The sequence below is a fragment of the Chiloscyllium plagiosum genome, chromosome 22, assembly GCF_004010195.1.
Source record: "Chiloscyllium plagiosum isolate BGI_BamShark_2017 chromosome 22, ASM401019v2, whole genome shotgun sequence".
Lineage (NCBI taxonomy): Eukaryota > Metazoa > Chordata > Chondrichthyes > Orectolobiformes > Hemiscylliidae > Chiloscyllium > Chiloscyllium plagiosum.
In genome coordinates this window covers 7,011,139-7,036,028 of record NC_057731.1, presented here as the reverse complement: position 1 = coordinate 7,036,028, position 24,890 = coordinate 7,011,139, and the positions used below count along the sequence as shown (strand labels likewise).

Below are 24,890 nucleotides of genomic sequence, written 5' to 3'. Positions count from 1 at the left end.
TAACGTACTCTGGAACATGCTGAGGCTGACAAATTGCTATACATAAATACAACCTTTTCTTCTATAATGAGAGTGGAGAGTGGGGTGCTAGAAAAGCACAAGTCAGGCAGCATCCGAGGAGCAGCAGAGTCGACGTTTCGGGCATAAGCCCTTCATCATCAAGAATTCTCGACTCCCCTCCAGCATCTGCAGTCCTCACTTCCCCCTTTTATTAGAGCTTGACATCTATATCTTGGGTTAATTTTAACAAGTCACAAAGCAATAATGAAGCAATTATTATATTTTCCTCATTCGACAAATCTATTCAGGTTTTTCAGTGAAATTAAAATAGAATTTCCTGTTAATTCGTTCCGAGCATGTACTTTACTATTTAATTACTATGTTGTCCTCTTTTTTTCTCTTGAGTAATGGAAGATATTTTATTACATGCTCTGGTTAGTTATAGGTTAGATTAGTAGTTAGTGGGGTTTTGTTTTCTTTTTCTTTCTTTATCTCTTCTTTTTGCCTTTAGGTTTTGGTTATTATTTAATTGTATATTAATGTACGTATTTGTGTCTATTATTTTGTAAGTACGTAAAAACATGTGAAATTTCCAATAAGAATATCTATAAAAAAAGTATTGCCTCTGTCTGCGTTCTATTTAATTATTCCTTTGTCGCATCTGAGGAGGAAGGAGAAGGAAGAAATTAATTTGAAATGTTGTTCATTATGTTGGTAAAACTCTTTAAAATATCATCTGTGATCACTCCAATCTAATTCTAGAGGAATCTACTGATCTACAGTCACTCCTCACGCAATATTTCATCAGGTTTGACACATGGGGAAAGGGCAATGAATGCAGTTTAATGAGGCTCAGGTTCTTTGATGCGACTGTGAATGGTCTATGACAAAGTCTCAATTCACTAAACAGCACTCAAAGCAGGTGAGACACTGAGTGAACAATACCTGGAACATAGAATTGTACAGAACAGAAGGGGGCCCATTGGCCCAAGACGTTGAGCTGAACAGGACACCAAATGAAACTAATCTCATTCTGCCTGCTCCTTGGTCCATATCCCTCCATTCCTTGAATATTCATGTACTTATCTAAAAGTCCCTTAAACACCCCTATCGCATCTGTCTCCTCCACCACCACCCCTAGCAGCCAAGTTAAAACATTGGGTTACCTAATGGAGAAAAACAGCAAGAATTGCAAAAGTCATCTAAAAACCCCCACTCAAATGGGGAACAAAAAAAAAAGAGGCCTTGTGACTTGTCTGGATGTCAGTATACTGAGGTGCGTGAAGGATGATACATTGAAGGGCTTTATCATTATTTTCAATGTATTTATAATAACGATTCATTCTGCACAAAGTAAAACATCATAATGAACACTGAAAATACCCTTGTCTCACTTAATTTCAGACGCTGAGCAGAGTCAGTCCTGATTTAGAATTTAATTGTGTAGGCCCTGACTGTAGTTGCTGATATTGCTGCAGTCTTATTTACATTTTCTGCTGTACACCTGTTCTCCTCATCCACATAGTTAGTCTCCCAGAAAACATGACTTCCAACACCTAAAAGGGTCAGGTGCTTGGAAACACTGTCCCCTCAGAATCCCTTGCAGTCATACAGCATTCTGACCTGGATATTTATTACCATTCTTTCATCACCCCAGAGTCAAAAACCTACAGCTTCTAACCTGGCAGGATTGGGGGAATAATGGGCCTGCAGTGGTTTCAAAGGGCAACTCTGCTTCAACTTCCGAGGGGCAATAAGAGGTAGGCTCTCTCATTCATATCCCAGGAAAAATATTTATCACAAAAATTAGGAATTGCTGGGGAACAACAGCCAACAGTATTGGGAGTATTCAAAATAGGGTTATCGTAGAATCCCTACAGTGTGGAAAGAGGCCATTTGGCCCATTGCCCCTCTGAAGAGCATCCCAATCAGCCCCAGGTCTTCCACTCTATCCTTGTGTAGCCTCACTCAATTACATCTTTGGACTGTGGAGGAAACCCAAGCAGACATGGGGAGAACGTGCCAACATCTACACAGTCACCAGAGGCTGGAATTGAACTTGGGTCCCTGGTGCTGTGAGGCAGTAGTGCTAACCAATGAGCCACCGTGGTGCCCAGTCTTCTAGCACCAGCTCAGTGTCAAACATGGCCAGTGCCTACCATCCTCACTTCCCTCAGCATCAAGTGCGATCCTGTTGTACTACATTGCCTTTTACTGTGGCTGTCTGTTATTACCAAGTCAACATGCCCCCACCTCTTCTTCCACACCCGTTACCTTGGTGAACCTGGCGGTGTTAACAGCAAGCAACATGTGAGCAGATGCATCTCTCCCGGAGCAGCGTCCAGGGCCAGAGGAAGCAAAGATAACTTTGAAATAAGGGCAAAGGGGGAGCATGGAATTGACAGGGCTCACAAAAAGGTAACAAAGACTATGACCACTGCTGCCTTTTTCATATTATAGTCCAGTAAAGTTATATGATGCAACACATCATCTATCATTTTGTTTATATCCCTAGGGTCCTGAAACCCGACATTTGTTTAAACCAGCTGTTGGTGAGATAAAGAGAACAGATCATCTAGTCATCATCGATATTAGAGAACATAAATGAACATATTGTCCATAAATTTGATCCTGCACTGTAGGAGCATTACACTTCAGAAGCACTTTCCCCCGTTGTAATTTGAAGTAGGTTCGAGAGGCTGCGCGGCTAATTCCTGCTTCCATTTTAGTGTTTTAAACTGCTGGGATATTCCTTAGTTGAGAGAGGCACAGCACAAACACCTTCTGTTTTCACCCACAATCATTTATTTCACATGGCCCCAGCTCTGACAATTAACTCGCAAATCTCAATGCACCCTGGCCCAGACATATCAGAATAATGCTCCAGCACGTTTCTCAAGAAGTTGGCGATTGTTGTGACAAAAATATTGTGCGGCAGATGAAGGGTGAGAAAGGTTAGAAATCTTTCCCCAGTTGGCAAGTGAGAACCCTTCAGTTTAAAAGATTATAATCAAAGGCCAGGAGAGGGTTCACAGAAAACCAATAGAGAGAGAAATTGATGGGCATGGAATACTTTGCCATTGGGAGTAGCTGAGGGAGGGTTTGTTGTATAAAGATAGGAGGATATGAAATGCTTACTGCTGAGGAGAGCTTTTTGCATCACACATGATATATGGATTTCAGAGAATACAGAGAATGAGAGAGAAAGAAAGAGGTATACTGAACTCGGTTGAGATCGGAAACTCACTTTATGCTAATTAATGGGAAATCAGAACAGTAAAAATGTAAAACTCTTAATGGGAGTGTTAGATGTACATTTCAGGCTCAGTATTGTAATTGACTACTACCCATTTTAAACACCAAAGTCATATTCAATGCATGGTTTATAGTTTATGAAAGCTCAGGCAGGTCCTCAGTGTGAATTTAGATTAGAATCCCTACAGTGTGGAAACAAGCCCTTTGGCCCAACAAGTCCACACTGACCCTCTGAAGAGTAACTCACCCAGACCCTATATGCACCTCTGACCAATGCACCTAACCTACACATCCCTGAACACGATGGGCAATTTGATGTGGCCAATTCACCTGAACCTGCACATCTTTGGATTGTGGGTTTCCTCTGGATCCTCCCACACAGACACGGGGAGAACGTGCAAACTCCACACAGTCACCAGAGGCTGAAATTGAACCCAGGTCCCTGGTGCTGTGAGGCAGCAGTGCTAACCACTGAGCCAGTGCTGCCCAACTAAATTTAAAATGACTTTCTTGCAGCAACACCTTCCAGGTTCTTCCCATAATCTCTGTCACAATCTTCAACACACCAGCGTAACTGAAATAAAACAGCAAATGCTAGAAAAACTCAGGCCTGGCAAGGAAGCTAGGGAAGATCCATCAGATTTGGAGGGATATGATCTTCCCCTCAAGGCAAGGGCATCATATAGCAAACTGGTTAAGCTGAGGACAATCACATTGATTTGCCTTTAATGCAGCTTTTACTGCTGACAAGGAAAACTGCAATTGTCACTCAGCTGTCAAATCTCAAAGCACTCTAATGCTCCAAACACAAGGTGCCTTTCAGATTACCTGAAAGCAACGGAAACTCACTGGGTCTGGAGAAGGTTAACGGTTCCCATTTGCAGCAGTTAAATTACAATACGTGGGCTAGAAATCCAATTGTTCCATGTCCGTTTTGCTGTTATTAAAATGAATACCTAAGTGACCAAAATGATGCATTCAATCTGCAGGAACAATTATAAAAATGTACTTATCACATAAGCGAGCATCCTATACTTTTGGTCTAACGTGTTTTGGAAGCAGTCCCAGTACCTGACTGAACAAATTCAGTTATAAAGATCAGGAACCCTGCAGTACTGTATTGAATTGTCTGTTAGATTAAGTCTCAGTGTTGTTTTCCTCTTCATTTAAGGTGCTAATTAACAAAGGAGCTTTACATTTGGGGAGGGAGGTGTGTGGAAAAGCATCACTTCTCTCTTCCACAACTGATGCGTGACTTCTAATAATGTTTTGCTAGTTTGTTTTGTCTGGACAGTTTTGTTCTCCAGACCCAAGAACTGCAACAAAAAGACAGAAGACCTCTCCGAAAAGCTAGAAGACAATCTGCCTTCAGGGATCCTTTCAACATGAGCATCAGGGGAGGGTAACGAGGCAGGGTCTTCACTGAAGAGACATTCACAGGACACTGCCCATGGCTTCCAAATGACTGAGCACCCTCACTTCTCTGCAACAAGCTGCAACTCTCAAAGATATAGCCCAGTGAGGAACCCAGGATTCCAGGAAGGAGATAAATCAACCATAGTTACTTCGGGAATTAAAAATGATAGGAAAACATACAACGTGGTAACAAAAGATGATAAACAAATTTGGGAAATAAACTTTAGAGAGAAATTAGATTGTAATATCAAGATGGATAGTAAGAGCTTCTTTAAATAAATGAAAGGGAGAGAGAAGCAACAACAAATACATCCCTTTAGAAAATAGGGATGGGAAATAATAATGGGAATCAGGAAATGGCAGAGGCTGTGCCCTCAGGTCCTTGTCACTCCTACCAGTGGAAACATCTTCTCCACATCCACTCTATCCAGGCCTTTCAGTATTCTAAGTTTCAATCAGATCACCGCTCCCCCAAATCCTTCTCAACTCCATCGAGTACAGACCCAGAGTTGTCAACTGTTCCTCATGTGACAAGTTCTTCATTCCAGAGATCATTCTTGTAAACCGCCTCTAGATCCCCTCGAACACCAACACATCCTTCCCCAGATACAGGGCACAAACCTATACTCAATATTCTAAATGCGGTCTGCCCAGAGCCTTATACAGCCTCAGTAGTACATCTCTGCTCTTGTTTTCTTGCTCTCTCTAAATGAATGCAAACATTGTAGCTGCCTTGCTAACTGCCAACTGAATCTGCATGTTACTGCCACTTCTTTGTTCACCCTCCTAGCCTGTCCAGTACTTCTGCAGCCCTGCTGCTTCCTCAACACCACCTGTCTCTCCAGCTCTCTTTGTGCCATCTGCCCACAGTTCCTTTGTCCATATCATTAATGTGTAACATGAATAGTTACAGCCCCAACACAGACTCCCTTGGAACTCCAACTAGTGAAAGATTCTTTAACCCTCACACTCTGCCTTGTGCCAGTCAGTTAACCCTCTAACCATATAGGAGTATCTTATCCCTAACACCATGGGCTTTTAGCATAATTAACAGCCTCCTGTACGGCACTTGTCAAAGGCCTTCTGGAAGGGGAAAGCAGCAGATGTATATGTTTGGACATCCAAAAGACAGGAATTCAATAACGTATCATACATTAGGCTACTTAATAGCCCAACGTGTTGTGATAGATTATTAGCAACAAGTAGAGGACTAGTTAACTAATAGAAGACAGGAAGTTGGGATGGTGGGGGCGGGGGGGGGGGGGGGGGTGAAGTTGCATTTTCAGGATAGCAAACTGTAACTAATAGACTGTGGCATTGATCAGTGTTGAGGCCACAATTAACTTACTTACATTAATGACTTGGAAAGTGAATGAACTATCACCAAGTTTGGCAGTGACGCAAAATAGACAAGCGGTGAGGATAACAGTCTACAGCAGAGTATAGGAGAGCCAGCAAAAAACAAAAAAAACTTGGTAGATGGTCAGGAAATTAGGTGATTCACTTTGATAGGAAGAGTAGAGGGGCTGAATATTAAATGGAGATAGACTGAAGGCTGCAGCACAGAGGAGTGTGGAGTCTGTGCGGAAAACCATATAAAGCTAGCATTTAAGTTCAGTGGGTAATTGGGAAGGAAACAGGAGTGCTGGCCTTTATTTCAAAGGGAACCTTGCATAAATACATGGAGGTCTTGCTAAAACTATACAAGACAGTAGTTAGACCATGGGCTAGAACACGATGAACAATTTTGGTTCCCTTATTTAAGGGAGAAGCAATGGAGGCCACTGGGAGAGGGTTAGTGAGATTGTTTCTGGGTATGGAAGGACTTTATGAGGAGAGGTTGAGTAGGTCAAGTCTGTACTCAAAAGAATTTAAAAATGCAAGAAATGACCTGATTCAAACGTGTATAGGGTTCTTTGGGGATTTGACATGGCAAGTGTGGAAAAATGTTTTCCCTAGTGGGAGAGTTTAGGACCAGAAAGTATAATCTCAGAATCAGGACTCTCACACTGAAGACAGAAATGAGGATGAATTTCTTCTGAGGGTTGTGAATCTGTTATGAGGCTGTTAACTGTCTGAGGCTGAAATAGACATGTTTAATCAGTAGGAGATTCATGGGTATGGGGAAAGGCAGGATAGTGGAGTTGAGGATTGGATCGATTGTATGCTACAGGACTATCAGATCAGCCACTGGAGTGTAATCACACACACAAGTTCACTACCAGTCAAGGGCCACTCAGATGGGCAACACACACTGACCTATCCAGTAATACTCACGAACTGTGAACAAATTTTAAAAAAAAAGACCAACTAAACAAAACTTCAGTCTAATGATTAGATTCCACTTGCCCATAATATTTATCCAGAACAATTGAGAATCAATATTTTGTCGTCCCTTAAGCCCAATTGTTTTGCTTGTTTGTGCACACAAGTGTCCTTAGGACGTGCTTCTCTAATAGACAAATCATGAGCATTGGAAGCATTGTGGGAGACGTCTGTATTGGTCACTGCAATACCTGCAGCTCTGGGCCTTCAGAGCCAAGTAGCAGGCTGCTATATCCTGACAGGACCAGCAGATCGTGGCAGAGGGAGAAAATGCAGAAACAGAGGTGCCAGCCAACAATCTTCCATTTTGAATGCTCGCTCACTCAGCTACTCTAGTGTAAACTTGGTTTCTTTCTCACTTCCTGAACAATTGAGCACAAGCTCTTCAGTAAGCTCTCCTAGTGCACATGTCCTTCAGCCTTCACTGGCAGCCTGGACCAAGGTCAGGTCAGCGGTCTGTAGTGGGGAATCACTGCTGTATTGTAGGAAACGCAGTAGCTAGACGGTGGACAGCACACAAGACTGTTCAACCAATGACTTCATAAGATCACATTTCAGTCATAATTATTGTGGGATAAACAGTGGTTTAGAGATTGCTCCTGCTCGCCTTTGGAATAACATCATGGAATCTCCACCCTCCCAAGAGTGCGGTTAGAATTTCAGATTAAGGTCTCAGCCAAAAGACAGCGCCTCTGACAATGTGATACTCCATCAGTACATAATGCGCTCAAATCTCTACCAACGGAGTGACACCTTACTTCTATACCACCTCTAACCTCCAATTTAACACAATACAATTGATATACAAAAGGAAGAGACACTTTGCTTAAATGATCATCAAGTGGCAAGTGCATGCTTTGCATGTGAAAGTACAAGGTGCAATACATTGCTTTCCTTACATGATGAAGAGCTGAGCACTTGGTGGAGAAGGGGCAGCTTCCGTGTCCAATACAAATCTTTGGCTCTTGCTAAAACTGGAGCAACGTGGTGACACTAGTGGGTTATCGCCCTCGGTGATGTGGTGCAGTAATCTGCCAGCCCCCATGGATCGATGGGCTTCGACTCCGTTCTCCAGCTCACTCTGCCAGCCTTCAAAGGCTGGAATCGGCTCTGTAACATCAACCAAACAAAGTTAGGAGTTTGCTCTCTCCCTCAAGGCTACGGTTAGGACAAAAACAAAATCATTCGATAGCTGTCTTGCACAACAGGGCAATGCAATAGTAAGAGCAGGAATAGCTCGACTACACTTGGACAATCAAAACAAGGAATCAAACGTTTTTTACTATTCGTTTATGGAATGTGGCATCACTGACTGGCCAACATTTGTTGCCCACCCCTTGGACATGTCCATGTCATGTATTCTTGTACCATTTCCAATGATTGACATTTTACTAACTGAATGAAAGTGAAAAGTTACCTGTAGAACATTCTGCTGCCTATTTTTCCCAGAATTCTTGTCAGCTATTTATTTATTTTAGAAAAATGCTCGAAAAGTCAGCCAGCAAATGGTCTTGTGCCAGACTAACCTCTCCAAAATGCCACACCACCATCTCACAGCGCTGGAGAATGAAGGTAAAATGGGTGCAGCACTTCAAGCTTATGTGAGCATCCAAGGAAGTAAAGGCCTTGGAGACCAAGATCAACCAAGCTGGTTACAGGCCAGGCCTTAGACAGGCTTGGGGGGAAGCTTAAACCAGGCCCCAAATTGTTTTTCATTCACAGGATGAGGGCATCATTGGCTAGGCCAGCATTTATTGCCCAACTCTGATAGACCAGAGGGCAGTTAAGAGTCAACCACATTGCTGTGGGTCTGGAGTCACACGTAGGCCAGACCAAGTTCCCTAAAGGACGTTCCCAAACCAGATGGGTTTTTACAACAACCAGCGTCATGGTAATCGCAAAGCAAATCTATTCACTGTGCCTCAGTACATGTGACAATAGATTCAATTCACAAAAAAATAGAATTCAAATCCCATCCTTGGCCGTGACAGGATTTAAAACCGGGTCCCCAGAACATTACCTGGGTTTCTGGAGTTAACAGTCTAGCAATAATACGACTAGGCCATTGCCTAAGTGAGGTATAGGTTGCTGTACTTGTGCCATGAGTAGCACCAGGGCCTGGGGTTTCTGTCCCTGTCCTGGGTACCAGGGACAAACACACCTTAGTTACGCAGAGACTGGAGAAGCCTGCAATCAATCAGCAGAGACTGATAAGGAGAGATTGAGGGGGTTTTGAAAGAGTTATAAGGAGAAGCTATTTTGACTGGTAGAGGATTCAGTCACCAGAGGATATAGCTTTAAAATAATATGTCAAAGAAAAAACAGACAGATAAAAATTATTTTTAAATCAGCAAGTTACAATGACCTGAAATGCACGAGGAAGAATCCTGGAAACATATTCACCAATAACTTTTAAAACAATATTGAACATATACTACAAAAGTGAAAAATTGCAGAGAATTTGGGAACGGTGCAAGAGAGCGAATTAATTAATGAAGTACTTCAAAGAACTGGCACAGACAGGGTGGCAGAATGGCCTTATTATCCCGTGTGGTTCATTGATTCTAAGCTTTAGTCACTTATTCCTTTCTCATGACAATGATTCACTAACGTTCAGAAACCTCTATTGCACTGCATAAGGTTCGTAATATCTATGGTGTCTGTGTGAATTCACTGTTACACCAACATAAGAAAAACCCTTGTCCTCAGCAAATGCGGGGGAACAATAAGCTTTTCATTTCTTCCATCCACTCCTGAGCACTACCAGTTCATCAATAACAAATCCAGCCCCTGAGTAAATATTCCTTGTGTGGCTCAATAAATAGGGGACAGTTCCCACCCCACCTCCCCCTGGAAACACTGACGTCCTGCACTTAAAGGCAGAGAAAGACAGATTTGCCTGGGTTTTCGGGAGGGGCAGATTGGGGGGAAGCAACGAGGATAACTCATTATGCACATCCCCAGGTTTGTGGAAGGATAAACATCCAGTTTAAATGAATTGAAGCAAAAACACCTCCTAATCAGACTTGCATTTCTCTATTACCTATTCAAAAAGGTGCACTGAGAAGTAAGGGAGATGGTGGCAAGTCATACAGAAACAGGCCCTTCTGCCTGCTATGCCTATGCCAACACTGTGGTAACATCACTGGACTAGTGTGCAGAGGATAATCCTCTGGGAGCACAGATTCTAATCCCAGTATGGCAGCTGATTGAACTATATGAAATTAGTACCAATAATGGTGACCATGAAAGCATCATTGATTGTTAGAAAACCATCTGATTCACTAATACCCTTTAGTGTATAATATCTGTAATATCGATGGGTGTCAACAGAGAACCTTTCCTTCCTTTAGGCAGAGCAATCCGCCATCTGTTCCCGGTCTAGTGTACGTGACTCAAGACCCACAGCAATGTAGTTGACTTTAACTGCCTTCTGGAACAATTGAGCAAGACACTCGGTTCATTGGAAATTTGGAAAGAACAACAAATATTGGCTTCGCTAGTGACACCCACATCCCTTGAAAGAATCAAACAGTAATGGGTTACAGACTTAGAATCCCAGATATCCTTGCATTAAGATGTTGGAAAAATTCAGCTTTTTTTTTTAAAAAAAGAAAGCCCACCACCAGCCATTAATGATATTAACTTTACACCATGGGTATAGGCACAGGTTGTGATGCAATAACATCAGATCAAAAGTTGATAAGAAAGGACATCTCAACAGGCTTAAATCTTGCTGTACATGGAATATTTTTCTGTTGGACAGGCAGAGAGAGAAAATAAACCACCTCCAAAAAAAAAATATAGAACCTCAACAACAGCCACTTCACAGAACATTGAACAGTACAGCACAGGCCCTTCCACCCATCGAGTCTATGCCGACCACGACACCATTCTAAACTACTCCCATTTGCCTGCAGGAAGGGTTTGGAGGGATATGGGCCGGGTGCTGGCAGGTGGGACTAGATTGGGTTGGGATATCTGGTCGGCATGGACGGGTTGGACCGAAGGGTCTGTTTCCATGCTGTACATCTATGACACCGTAGCCTGCGTCCCTCTGTTCCCTGCCTAAATGTCACGGAAAGGTTTTGAAACAGTGTGCCATTCTGGTCTCCTTTCTATCAGAAGGATGATGTTGTGAAACTTGAAAGAGTTCAGAAAGGATTTACCAGGATGGTGCCAGGGTTAGAGGACTTAAGCCACAGGTAGAGGCTGATTAGGCTGGGGCTGTTTTCCCTGGAACATTGGAAGCTGAGGGTTATAGAGTTTTATAAACTCACGAGGGGCATGGATAGGGTGAATAGACAAGCTCTTTTCCCTGGAGTGGGGGAGTCCAGGACTAGAGGGCATAGGTTTGGGAGAGAGGGGAAAGATATAAAAGGGAACTAGAGTGCAACGTTTTCACACAGAGGGTGGTACGTGTATGGAATGAGCTACCAGAGAAAGTGGTGGAGGCTGGTACAATTACAACATTTAAAAGGCATCTGGATGGGTATATGAACAAGAAGGGTTCAGAAGGATATGGCCAAGTGCTGGCAGGTGGGACTAGATTGGGTTGGGATATCTGGTCAGCATGGAAGAGTTGGACTGAAGGGTCTGTTTCCGTGCTGTATGATTCTATGGCTATGGTATCTGCTTCAACCACCTCCTCTAACAGCATGTTCCAGGCATCTACCACCCTCTGCATAAAAAAACTTGCCTCACACATCTCCTTTGAACTTTTCCCTATCACGGTAAAACCTATGCTCTCTGGTATTTGACATTTCCACCCTGGGTGAAAGACTGACTATTTGTCCTATCCATGCCTCTCAATTTTATACAATTCTTTCAGATCATCCCTCAGCCTCTGACGCTCTAGTGAAAACAATTCAAGTTTGTAGAACTTTCCTTATAGCTACTACAGTCCAATCCAGAAAACATGTTGGTGAATCTATTTTGCACCCTCTCCAAAGCCTACACATACTTCCTACAGTTCTGCACTTTGGCAATCCTGGTTGCCACAACTCTCCAAAGGAGACCTCACTAAAGTTTTATATAGCTGGAATATGACTTGCTAAACTTTATAATCAATGTCCTGACTGATGAATAGAAAAATGCCATATGCATTCTTTAATACCTTATTCATTTCTATTGTCACTTTCAGGGAGGTACAGACTTGGATCCCAAGATCCCTCTGCATATTAATGCTCCTAAATGTCCTGTCATCTACTGTATACCCTCCTCTTGCATCTGACCTCCCAAAATGCATCACTTCACATTTCACAAAATTAAACTCCACCTGCCATTTCTCCTCAATTTTCCATTCTGCTGTATCCTTTGATAACACACACACACGCAAAAAAACAACATACGCTCCTGCACTGATCCTTGTGGAACATGATCATAGACCTCAAGTCAGAAAAGCACCTGCCCACAACTATCCTCTGTCTCCTATGACCAAGCCCATTTTGTATTCAATTTGCAAACTTACCATGGATCCCATGCAATTTAACTCCCTGGAGCAACCCACCATGAGGAACCTTGTCAAATGCTTCAATAAAGTCCACTTCCTTCAGTTTAATACCAATTTGTGCCAAATTCTGCACTTTGGCAAGGCATACATCTGGCAAGTTGTTCATGACAGTTCAAACAAAGCCCATCAGTTCAGCAACCTGCATGAGATTCAAAACCAGGCTGAGAAGGTTCAGGGCCTTAACCCAAAGGACCACACTTCCCTAGTGACACATACATTTTGATGCAATAAAATCAGAGAGAGACATTTGTCCATTTTGGTCACCATTTCATGGCAACTTTAAATAGAATTGGATGAACATGTTGCTGGCTGATCAGGTATCTTGGACAAGTATTGACATTAAAGTACTATCTTGGACACAATGTCCCTTCCCTCATCCACTCAGTGAGCTGGACGCTATAAACCTCCCAGAAATCTCACTAACTGTTCCTTCCCATCTGTCCTCCCGCATTGCCCATAGCAACCCCTTTTCAGCTTGAATGTCCACTTGAGTATGCTAATTAGCACCTTAAGATGCACAGTACATCCCAACTCCATTTTGAAGCCAACAGCCCACAAGTCAATAGCAGTCATGGTGCGATTTAACCTGTGACTGAAAGAGACTGCTGGAGGGGAATCACTTTCCTTTTCTTTTACTGCAGCTGCTTTTACTCCCAAAAACATCTCAACGATAGTTCAATCCCACACCATACACCTTCACATCTTGCTGGTCCAATCTCTGTTGACGAACCCTCCCACTCCACACAATTATCTTCCCAGTAAACAACGAGAGGTGTTAGAAAGGTTGGTTAAGCCATGCTGGATACAAAAATCTAAGATAATTCCATTTCAAAAGGTCTCATTTAGTTTTATAATCCTACGTGCATATTTGCAATCAAAAGGTTCAAATCCTGTGGTGGTACATCAACTGAGTCACATCTCTGTTTAAAGCTGTTCACAACTCTTCTGAGGGTATATGAATAGGAAGGGTTTGGAGGGATATGGGCTGGGTGCTGGCAGGTGGGACTAGATTGGGTTGGGATATCTGGTCAACATGGACGGTTTGGACCAAAGGGTCTGTGTCCATGTTGTACACAGCCATGCCTCTATAACTGTATAGACAATCTCCACTGTGCCCCCATCCCGAGGTCACAGATTTCGGGTCCCCTATTAGATCATTGTTCTGTAGCTTCCCAATGCCTGCATGTTGACACAATGCTATTCACACTGGGCCAACTCACATCCACCTGACACTTGCTTTCATACGATTCACTTTGGAATGTGCTCTTGTGACCTGGCCGTTCTAGACCATTTACAATATCATACCTGTTGTATTGCCCTTCTTTTATTTGCTTAGCTTGGCTCTACTCCAACCTTTCGGTAACCTGTCTGGGTGTTGAGTAATACATTCCACTGCTGTCTTGCAATTGTTCTGCATTTCAGTTTTTTTTTGGGGATGGGGGTGGATTTCACTTTCACTACAACTGAGCACATCTGAAACCCTCTGGTACCGTACAGAGGTCCCTAACCGAAAGGTAATTGCTTCAGTTTCAAAAATGCTGCTTCTAGGTTTAGAATAAACTCAAGATGCTCTTTGAAAAGGGCATCCACACCAGATGTCCACTACCAAAAGCATTTAATAGCTATATTCCCATGTAAGCAGGACACAACACAATTGCCAGTGTGTATTAAAGGTCTGATCTATAAACATCCAAAGTGCAAGTCTGCACTAAGATAAATACCCCTCAAAAGTCCAGCTTTTGAATAGATCCATTGCCCTTCAGACTAGCTCCCAGCTAAGTTCATGCGTCACTGTTAAGCACTAAACCAGGTCCTCATGAATTTATAGTGAAGTCAGTTATTTTTGTACTCCTCTGAGCCAATCTACCTGTACCATCAATTACAGCCTGCACCGTCCAAACTAATCTCTTGAAAGAACGAGAGACCTCCAAAATACAAATTTTAACCACACAGAGTTAAGAGCCAATACCACCACTAACTCCGTGAGTGGAGGCTCCTAAATAATTCAACAGTGCTTCAAACATGTTTCTAAATGGGTCAAGTGTCATTTATGCAATTGAACTACTGTTGCTATGGAGTGGACAGGAACGATTGACATGTCTGGCTTGAACACTCAAAAGCTGAACAAAGACAGTGGAATCATTCCTTTCAATCAAAGGTGCACACTTAAAAGTAAAAAAAAAGACAATTTTGACTGAAGATGAAAATCTAGACTTGCAGGTGAAAGAAACAATGGTGACAGGCTCCTGCTTACGATTAAGTATCACTGAACAAACCTACAACCTCTTGGTGGACGGTGGTAGGGTGCAGGAGAAAGCAGAGAGACACAAACAAGGCATTCCCTCACATGCTGCAGTCATTTACTGGGACAACCTGTAATGTGACTAGATTAAAGGGCAGGTTTCAGAGTTTCAAATCAACGTGTGTAACGATTGAAGGTACTTACCATCACTATCCTGCCGATGCATTAATTTGAAATCAATAATTGGGACAGTGTGCTCTGACAAGACAAAACAGTGTATCAAATAAAACAAAACTAGAATGGAAGGACAGACATCTATTATTATAAAGGAAATTCAATAGCCACTTTAATGATTAAAAAACAGTATAAGACACTGTATTAAAAAAAAGATGACTGACGCCATCGATTTGTAAGACAGCAGCTTTGCAAGTGAAATGACTTCTAAAGGTGTTCAGATGGACAAAGCACAGGGCACTTTCTGCATCAAAATAAGATGTTAAAGATTTAACAGTCCGCATGAAATATCTTACCCCCAGTGCTTCCCTCATCAGCAGTACCACTCCGACTGATCGGAGCAGTTTGCTCCTTGCTCCGTGGTGTTCCCGGACCTTCCTCGGGGCTCGGCAGAAACGATGAGCACAGGTCAATGTCAAAGCTCTGCAGCTTCATCAAGGAGTTCTGCAAACAAAAGCAGAACATGATGCCATGAAACGCTGCTCGCACGGACGCCAGGCCTGCCCACGGCTGTGTCAGTGTGCCTTTGGTGAGAAGGGGCTGCGGTTCGACCCTGGAGCACTGGGCTGAAGGGACTCCTCCAGCTGGAAGCCATCTAACTCGGGAGCACCAACATGCTCCTGGCGCTCCGCAGCAGCTCAAGCGCCTTTAAACCAGCTCAAATCGTGACTCAAGGCAGCAGCAGGCAGCACTCACTCCGTCAGCAGTGTAGGTTTGTCAGCCAATCCGACAACCCAGTGGGATTAGAGTGTCAATGCCCTGCCTCCGTGCAATAGTTCCATCCAGTCTGCTGACATCATCTCTGGTGATGATCTGCCCCGCCCAGTGCAGCCCATTCATAAAAGCCTGGACCAGAGAGAGAGAGGTCTCTGCAAAGAATGAATCAGGCAACACATTTGCATCAGCCGTCTTCTTCCCGTAAGAAATATTGATTTTGTTTCTGCATTCCACCACCTTGGGGTTAAATCAGCTGCAAGCTAAGACTCATCAGAATTTATTTTTTAACCCATTCAGACAGAGCCCAGGGGTGAAGCCTCCTCTCTCACTCTTGTGCAGAGCTCTGTAGTGATTTTAAAAATGAAGAATACGTTCAATGAGCCCAGCTCGGCAAGAGGACTGCAATGAAGGAGCTGTCTCCCAGCATCTCGCTTGTTTCCATTATCCTCCCTCGGATGGAGGTGGGACCTACACAGTCACACGCATGGAAATATGTAATCCTGCACGTCTTCTGACACCCAGCAAACCGGCCAATAACAATCTGGATGAGGCTCAATTTACAGCTTACTCAATACCTGACCTTCACTATTTAAAAGATTGTTCTCCAAACAATAATTTGCAAGCAGATTCGGCAGTAAGAACATTAAATTCAAGCATGAGAAAGTCTATTTAAAGTTTCTGTCACTCATTCTTAATGCAGTTACCATAATTTTTCAACAACTTGCCTTTGTGCAATATCATGACTTCCAAATTCCAACAGTTCAGGTAAAACGGGATGGAGAAGGGCAAACAAAGTTTTTGATCTTGCCCTCGCGAGGATGAGAAGACAAGAAACAGACATGACCTAAGGTGCATAGTTTAATACAAGAATGAGAAGAGGGCGCTGATTGGTTGGCTTGGAAATAATCAAGATCAGTTAACTGTCAATCTTATCCTCAGGTCAGTCAGGCAGATTCTGATTGGTTGGGGTGTTGCAAATAGGGATACATCACTTGTTACCATGATCCCAGTTTTGAAAAAGGTGCAATGTTTGGTCAAATTCCTTTTGCCTACCTCAAACAAGGTCCTGAATATTAATATATGTAGCTTATGGGACTAACAAATGCATCACACTACCAGCCAGACTGATGATCTTACAATTACAACGTTTTAAAGGCTTCTGGATAGGTATATGAACAGGAAGGGTTTAGAGTGATGTGGGTCAAATGGGACTAGATTTATTTACAAAATTGGGATGGCATGGACAAGTTGGACTGAAGGGTCTGTTTCCATGCTGTATATCTCTAAGACTCTAATTTTGTTTCCACTTTAACTATTAATTTATTAAATAATTGAGATTAAGTTATTTCCAGTGGTAATGTCACTTCTGATGGTGGATATGCTTTTCTGAGTGTTGCAAGCATAGACTGGTTAAGCACATTTGGTATACTGTCTACTGCGAATAGTCAATGTGCTGTTTGATATGACCCACCAGTTTGATTAGATTAGGTTCCTTACAGTGTGGAAACAGGCCATTTGGCCCAACAAGTCCCTCTGAATGGACTGACCCTCTGAAGAGTAACCCACCCAGACCCATTTCCCTACACTTACCCCTGACACTATGGGCAATTTAGTATGATCAATTCACCGGACCTGCACACCTTTGGACTGTGGGAGGAAACCAGAGCACCTGGAGGAAACCCACGCAGACACGGGGAGAATGTGTAAACTCCACACACAGTTGCTAGAGGCTGGGATCAAATCTGGGTCCCCTGGGCAGTGCTAACCACTAAGCCACTGTGCTGCCCATTGGGGCATATAATTATCGGACACATAGCCTACACACCTAGCACCATACCAGCACTGAAACTCATATCACATTATTCATTTGTGTGGTAAGCTTAACATATTTTTGGCTTAACGGCAGCATTGTGTTAGTGGGCAAAACCACTCATAGATTTTCTGCATAATAGCAATGTGAGACAGCTACCTCCACCTGTTATTCAAATCACTGGGAAGCCTTCCCCTCCCAGAGTAACCTGAGGGAGACTGGGCCGCACTCTGAAACAAAAGTGGAGGACGTAGGTCCTTTCACGAGTTTTGTGATGGACAAGTGATGATTTGATCAGAGTATCTGTTATCATGCATCAATTATCATCATAATTTAGATATGCTCAACCTTATTATTAAGCTTACATAATGATCAGATGTCTCGGTTCTATTCACACAATTGTCAATAAGATTGATCTTGTAACATATAGGATATTAAGAATTGCAATATGTATATTGATCAGTGAGTGTAGGTTTTGATAAGTGGTGCTTTAGAACCCATTGTCAGACTTCTCAATAAATATATCGAGGGAAGGGAGCTCATTAAAGTGCTCCATTTCAATGATAAATTTGAATACACAGTGGAGTCTATTATGCCGTATAAAGAAATTCTTTGATGCAGTGACGGATTCACATATGGCAAATGTGTCATTTACCTATCAGAAATATGCAAGGGAGTAGGAGATTAGTGCTCTTTCCATCAAAGGTATGTTTGTCACGGTACTCAATGCAAGCTCAGGCTGGATCTAGGGCGGCACAGTGGCTTACTGGTTAGCACTGCTACCTCACAGGTTTGATTCCTGCCTTGCGTGACTATGTGGAGTTTGCACGTTCTCCCAGTGTCTGCATGGGTTTCCTCCCACAGTCCAAAGATGTGCAGGTTAGGGTGAATTGACCACACTAAACTGCCCATAATGTTAGGTGCATTCGTCTGGGGTGAATATAGGGCAGGGGAATGGGTCTGGGTGAGCTACCCTTCGGAGGGTCAGTGTGGACTTGTTGGGCTGAAGGGCCTGTTTCCACACTGTGGGAATCTAAATCATAGAGGTGTCCTCTGGTGATGTCATCTCTTTGAAATCACATGATGAAGGAGCAGTGCTTCCAAATAAGCCTGGTGTTGTGTGATTTTTAACTTTTTATTTGGAAGTATGTAGTGTCATTAAAACTGAACTCAATAATGTGTTGTTAATTTCATGCCATTAGTGAATATCTCGATTGCCATGGTACATTGATATAGTGCAAACGTCAATCGCATCTCTGTATGGTATGTTGGTAAATAAACAGGTTTCCTAAATCTACTTGCCTGCTTTTGGCCCATATCTCTCTCAACCCTTCCTATCCATATACCTGTCCAAATGTCTTTTAAATGTTGTAATTGTACTCACCTCTACCACTTCCTCTAGCATAGATGTTCAATATATGAACCACCCTCTGTGTGAAAAAGTTGGCCCTCAGGTCCCTTTTAAATATTTCCCCTCTCACCATAAATCTTTAGTTTTGGACTCCCCGACTCTGGGGAAATGACATTGGCTATTCACCTTATCTACGCCCCTCACGATTTTATAAACTTCTATATGGTGACCCCTATCCTCCTCTGCTCCAAGCCAAGAAGTCCCAGCCTATACGGCCTCTCGTTATAACTCAGACCTTCCAGTCCCAGTAACATCCTTGCAAAATCTTTTCTGAACCCCATCCAGTTAAGACGAGGTGAGAAATCATAGCGTGGATGACTGAATCCATGCAAAACAAATCAAAGATATGAAAGAGGCAAGAATTGGGAAGAGCACAGAATTCTGACAGGATTGTGTTTGGAGACAAAAAAGAAACTGCAGATGCTGGGATCCAAGGTCAAAAAGCAGAAGATTGTGTTTGTGCAAACACCATCAGGATTTGTATTCTGGTTCCTGTCTCTATGGGCTGAGCTGTTCTCGTGGGCTCAAGCCTGCACTATTCCACCCTCATGAATTCTGCCTACAATGAGGTCAGGGCATTGCATATCTATGCTGCACTCTAGCAGCTACTCCTCAGAATTGTGAAGGAGCAGGATGCCATCATGCCTGTACTAGTTCTTCAAACATTCCCTTGTGCTAATCTCCTGCTCTTTCCTCTTACCCTTGAACACCATTTCTATCCCAATAATCATCCAGTTCCCTCTTGACTGCTTCAACTGAACCAGCCTCCACCAAACCTCCAGGCAATGCACTCCAGACCCAAACTACTCTGAGTGAAAACGTTCTTTCTCACGTCACCTTTGCAGATCATTTTAAATCTCATTTTTATTCCCCTTACAGGTGGAAACAGCTTTCCCCTATCCACTCATGATTTTGAAAACCTCTATCAGATGGACTCTCAGCCTTCTTCTCTCCAAGGAGGACAATCCCAACTTCTTCAATCCATCCTCATCACTGAAATTCTTCAGTCCTGCAACCATTCTTGGAACCACCTCGCTAGACTGGCCCTTCTCAGAGTTTGCTCCATCGCTATCCTCTATCTTATCTCAGTGGTTACTGATAAGTTCCTGAATACTCTATATATGTTCTAACATGCAGAACATTGGTAACAGCTCTGTAGTACTACTCTTCTATTCCTCTCTCATTAAAGTCTTGATAACATGTCACTGTTGGTGTCAGGGGACTACCAACAGGTACATTGTTCTATCATTAACATTCATTCCTATGATTTGGCAGGTGGGGGGTGGGGGGTTGTTTACGGGGAGAGACACTGTTAGACTTACAATATTACAGTCTTCCTCATGTTTTATTAAGTTGATTGATTTCCCTTATAGTCCACCAAGTGGCGAATTCCTTAACTGTCACTGTTAAGAGTTGTGGAATGGCTAGCGGTCACGTAACCACCCCTCCAAATATTTTTTCCACTAACTTGAATGAAAGAAAGAATGGGATATAAAATGGTTGGCTGAATCACAACCAGCTCACGTGATAGCTACAGCCAAGATTGACTCCAATGTTAAATTAAAAAGCAAATCCTCACACATTTAACAATGAATAAAACATCAAGCTCAAATATCAACACTCTTCGCCGATCACAGGCAATTATGAAGTGTCTTGTCGGAAGGTCAGTGTCTTTTAAAATTAAACTCAGTCTTGTTATGACACTTTTCATATTGCAGTAGATCATCTGTCCATGAGTTCAAATTACTATTTACATTGATTCTTGAAACTACAGATAAGTACCTATAAAGGTTATGTGTACATTTAATTCTCCAACTTCACTCCTAAATATCACCGCAGTCACAGCAAGTAATTCATAAACAAGCTGATTTGCATATGGAGTATCAATATGGCTTGGCACATTTGCATGAAGTTGTCTGCATAAATTAAAATGTGAAAACCAATTCACTCGCTGAATTTGTGTTGGTTTGCATTACTTAAAATTAGTGAGTAAGCTAATTGTTGTCTTCCTGCAGGTTCATCAACATGATTACAATTCTCTCCCTCAAATGCATAGTGCCATTTTGTATTGACTCCTGAGATGTGTGTGGTCACTGACATGGTCACCATCGACTGCTCATCTCTAATCAGGCTTAAAATACAAAAGGAGCATAAGAAACAGAATCAGGAATAAGCCACTCAACCATTCTAGCTCACCTGACCGTTCTACCTCACCTCACTTCACGTACCTCAACACCACCTTCGAGCACCATATCGTATCCCCTGATATTTTTCAATCAATCGACTTCAATCTTGAACATGCTCAATAATTGGAGCAGAGAATGCTAAAGACTCACCAATGTTTGAGTGAAAAAGTTCCTCCTCATGTCCGACCTAATTTGGACCTGATGGCATTATCGCTAGACTATTAGTCCAGAGATGCAGCTAATGTTCTGGGAATACAATTTCAAATCATGGCAGTTGCTGGAATTTGAATTCAATAAAACCCTGGAAGAGACTCTAATGATGACCACGAAACTATTGCCAATTGCCAGGGGAAAAACCCATCTGGTTCTTTGACGTCCTTCAGGGACGGAAACCACTGTCCTTACCTGGTCTGGCCCACACGTGACTCCAGACCCAGAGCAATGTGCTTGACTCTTAACTGCTCTTTGGGCAATTAGGGACGGGCAATAAATGCTGGCCTGGCCAAACACACTCATGTTCCATGAATGAATTTTTTTAAATGACCCGTATTCCGAGATTATGTCACCAGCCAGGGGGAAGATCCTGCTTGAAATGTTACCCTTCTAAACACCAGGGAATATTAGACCGGTTGATCAGAGGAAAGTCCTTCATTTCAGGAATTAGTTTGGTGAACCTCTCATGCACTCCCTCTATGGGGAGTAAATCGTTCTTTAGATAAGGAAACCAAAACTGCACACAATAGTCCAGGCGTAATCTCACAAAGGCACTATATAGCTACAGAAAACTATCTTTGCTCCTACACTCCAATCCTCTTGTAAACAAGGCCAACATACAATTTGCCTTCTTCATTGCTGCACCAGCATCTCACCTTTCAATGACTAGTGAACAAAAAAAAAATCACCTAATACTCTATGAAATTCAACACTCCCTCACCTGGGAGTGCAGCGTAGGTTCACGAGGTCAATTCCTGGAATGGCGGGATTACCTTACACTGAAAGACTGAAGCGACTGGGCTTGTATACCCTTGTGTTTAGAAGACTAGGAGGGGATCTGATTGAGACATATAAGATTATTAAGGGATTGGACACTCTGGCAGCAGGAAACACGTTTCCGCAGATGGGTGAGTGCCGAACCAGAGGAGACCGCTTAAAAATACGGGGTAGACCATTTAGGACAGGGCTCAGGAGAAACTTCTTCACCCAGAGTGTGGTGGCTGTGTGGAATGCTCTGCCCCAGAGGGCAGTGGAGGCCCAGTCTCTGGATTCATTTAAGAAAGAGTTGGATAGAGCTCTCAAAGATAGTGGAATCAAGGGTTATGGAGATAAGGTAGGAACAGGATACTGATTAGGAATGATCAGCCATGATCATGTTGAATGGTGGTGCAGGCTCGAAAGGCTGAATGGCCTCCTCCTGCACCTATTGTCTATTGTCTCTCACCAGTAAGAAAATACCCTGCAGTTGTTTATATTACCAAACCTGACATTCCTCCACATTGAGTTATATCTACCCACTCACATTGCCTTCTCAGATCCCCTCAAAGCATTTTTGCATCCTCTTCACAACTCCCACTCACAGCACAGTAATTGTACGAAATGCACACACACAAGCCTCATCCAAGATGTGGTTAAGCCAGAGAGCTGGGACAAAAATACAACACCTATTTGAATCAACTGGAAGACTCAAGTGCAACTCAGTCCAGTTCAAGACAGCTATAGTCAAAACTTTACCGGCAACTGAGGGCAAACGCTGGCAAATTCATACAATCCAAAAGGGAGTGCACTACGTTCAGACAATGCTGTCTGAAAAGCTGTTCGAAATAGAGTTTCTATGATCTGCCCTCATAATCTGTCTTAGGTGCAGGGTATTTGTACCTGATGAGGCACTGCTTATTTTAGCTCCTCTAATGTAAGACTGGACATGGGTATGATAGGACAGAATTCTGGATGCCAGTTGCATGAGAATTCTAGATGCTTGGGATCTGGGATATTATTGTACTTGAAAGGATAGACCTATGTAGATGCAGGTAAGATGCTTCCCTCCAACTATGTATATCTTATGTCGGAGCTGTACTCATCCAGGCAGGTGGGGAGTATTCTATTACATTCCTGAGTTGTGCCTTGTAGACTGGAACATTAGAACATTACAGCAGAGTACAGGCCCTTCAGTCCTCGATGATGCACCGCTCTGAAATCAATCTGAAGCCCATCTAACCTACATTATTCCATTTTCATCCATAAGTCTATTCAATGACCATTTAAATGCCCTTAAAGTTGGCAAGTCTACAACTGTTGCAGGCAGTGCATTCCACGCCCCTACCATTGAGTAAAGAAGCTATCTCTGACATCTGTCCTATATTTATCAGCCTCCAATTTAAAGCCACGTCCTCTTGTGTTAACTTCACCAACTGAGGAAAAAGGCTCTCACTGTCTACCCTATCCAAACCTCTGATTATCATATATGACTCAATTAAGTCATCTCTCAACCTTCTTCTCTCTAACGAAAACAGCCTCAAGTCCCTCAGCCTTTTCTCGGAAGACCTTCCCTCCATACCAGGCAACATCCTAGTAAATCTCCTCTGACCCATTCCAAAGCTTCCACATCCTTCCTATAATGTGGTGACCAGAACTGTACACAACACGCCAAGTGCGGCTGCACCAAAGTTTTGTACAGCTGCAGCAGATTCCGAAACTCAATCCATCTACTAATAAAAGTTAACACACCAGATGCCTCCTTAACAACCCTATCAACCTGTGTGGCAACTTTCAGTGATCTATGTACATGGACAACAAGATCTCTCTTCTCATCTTCACTACCAAGAATCTTACCATTAGCCCAGTATTCTGCATTCCTGTTACTCCTTCCAAAGTGAATCACCTCACACTTTTCCGCATTAAACTCCATTTGCCACCTCAGCCCAGCTCTGAAGCTTATCTATCTCCCTCCGTAACTTACAACTCTACCAACCTTAGTATCATCCGCAAATTTACTAACCCATCTTTTTACACTCTCATCCAGCTCGTTTATAAAAAATGACAAACAGCAGTGGACCCAAAACAGATCCTTGCGGTATACCACTAGTAACTTAACTCCAGGATGAACATTTCCCATCTACCACCACCCTCTGAATTCTTTCAGCGAGCCAATTTCTGACTCAAACCACTAAATTACCCTCAATCCCATGTCTCCATAGTAACCCACCATGCAGTAACCCACCATGGAGAACCTTATCAAACACTTTACTGAAATCCATGTATACCACATCAACTGCTTTAACCTCATCCACCTGTTTGGTCATCTTCTCAAAGAACTCAATAAAGATTTGTGAGGCATGACCTTCACAAAACTGTGTTGGCTATCCTTAATCAACTTATTCCTTTCTAGATGAATATAAATCCTATTTCTTATAACCTTTTCCAACACTTTACCTACAACCAAAGTAAGGCTCACTGGTCTATAATTTCCAGGGTTGTCTCTACTCCCCTTCTTGAGCAATGGGACAATACTTGCTGTCCTCCAGTCTTGTGGCACTAACCCTGTAGACAATGACGACATAAAGATCAAAGCCAAAGGCTCTGCAATCCTAGGATAAACCTCATCTGGCCCAGGGGACTTATCTATTTCACACTTTCCAGAATTGCTAACACCTCCTCCTTGTGAACCTCAATCCCATCTTGCGGAGCGTTTCAGAGAACACCTCTGGAACACCCGGACCAACCAACCCAACCACCCTGTGGCTCAACACTTCAACTCCCCCTCCCACTCCACCAAAGATATGCAGGTC

At 42.9% G+C, this 24,890-nt stretch overlaps 1 protein-coding gene across 7 annotated transcripts in view; it reads right to left on the bottom strand.

Moving 5' to 3' along the window:
- Positions 1-24,890, bottom strand: part of fam13c (family with sequence similarity 13 member C) — a 132,824-nt gene that overhangs the window by 27,148 nt on the left and 80,786 nt on the right. For 4 of the 7 annotated variants that reach the window (XM_043712339.1, XM_043712338.1, XM_043712344.1 and 1 more), the window contains 3 exons: positions 15,281-15,428; positions 14,955-15,008; positions 7,896-8,106 (listed from right to left, as the gene is read on the bottom strand). In XM_043712339.1, the coding sequence (XP_043568274.1) occupies positions 7,896-8,106; positions 14,955-15,008; positions 15,281-15,428 (413 nt within the window). The other 3 variants (XM_043712343.1, XM_043712345.1, XM_043712342.1) reach the window with 3 other exon arrangements.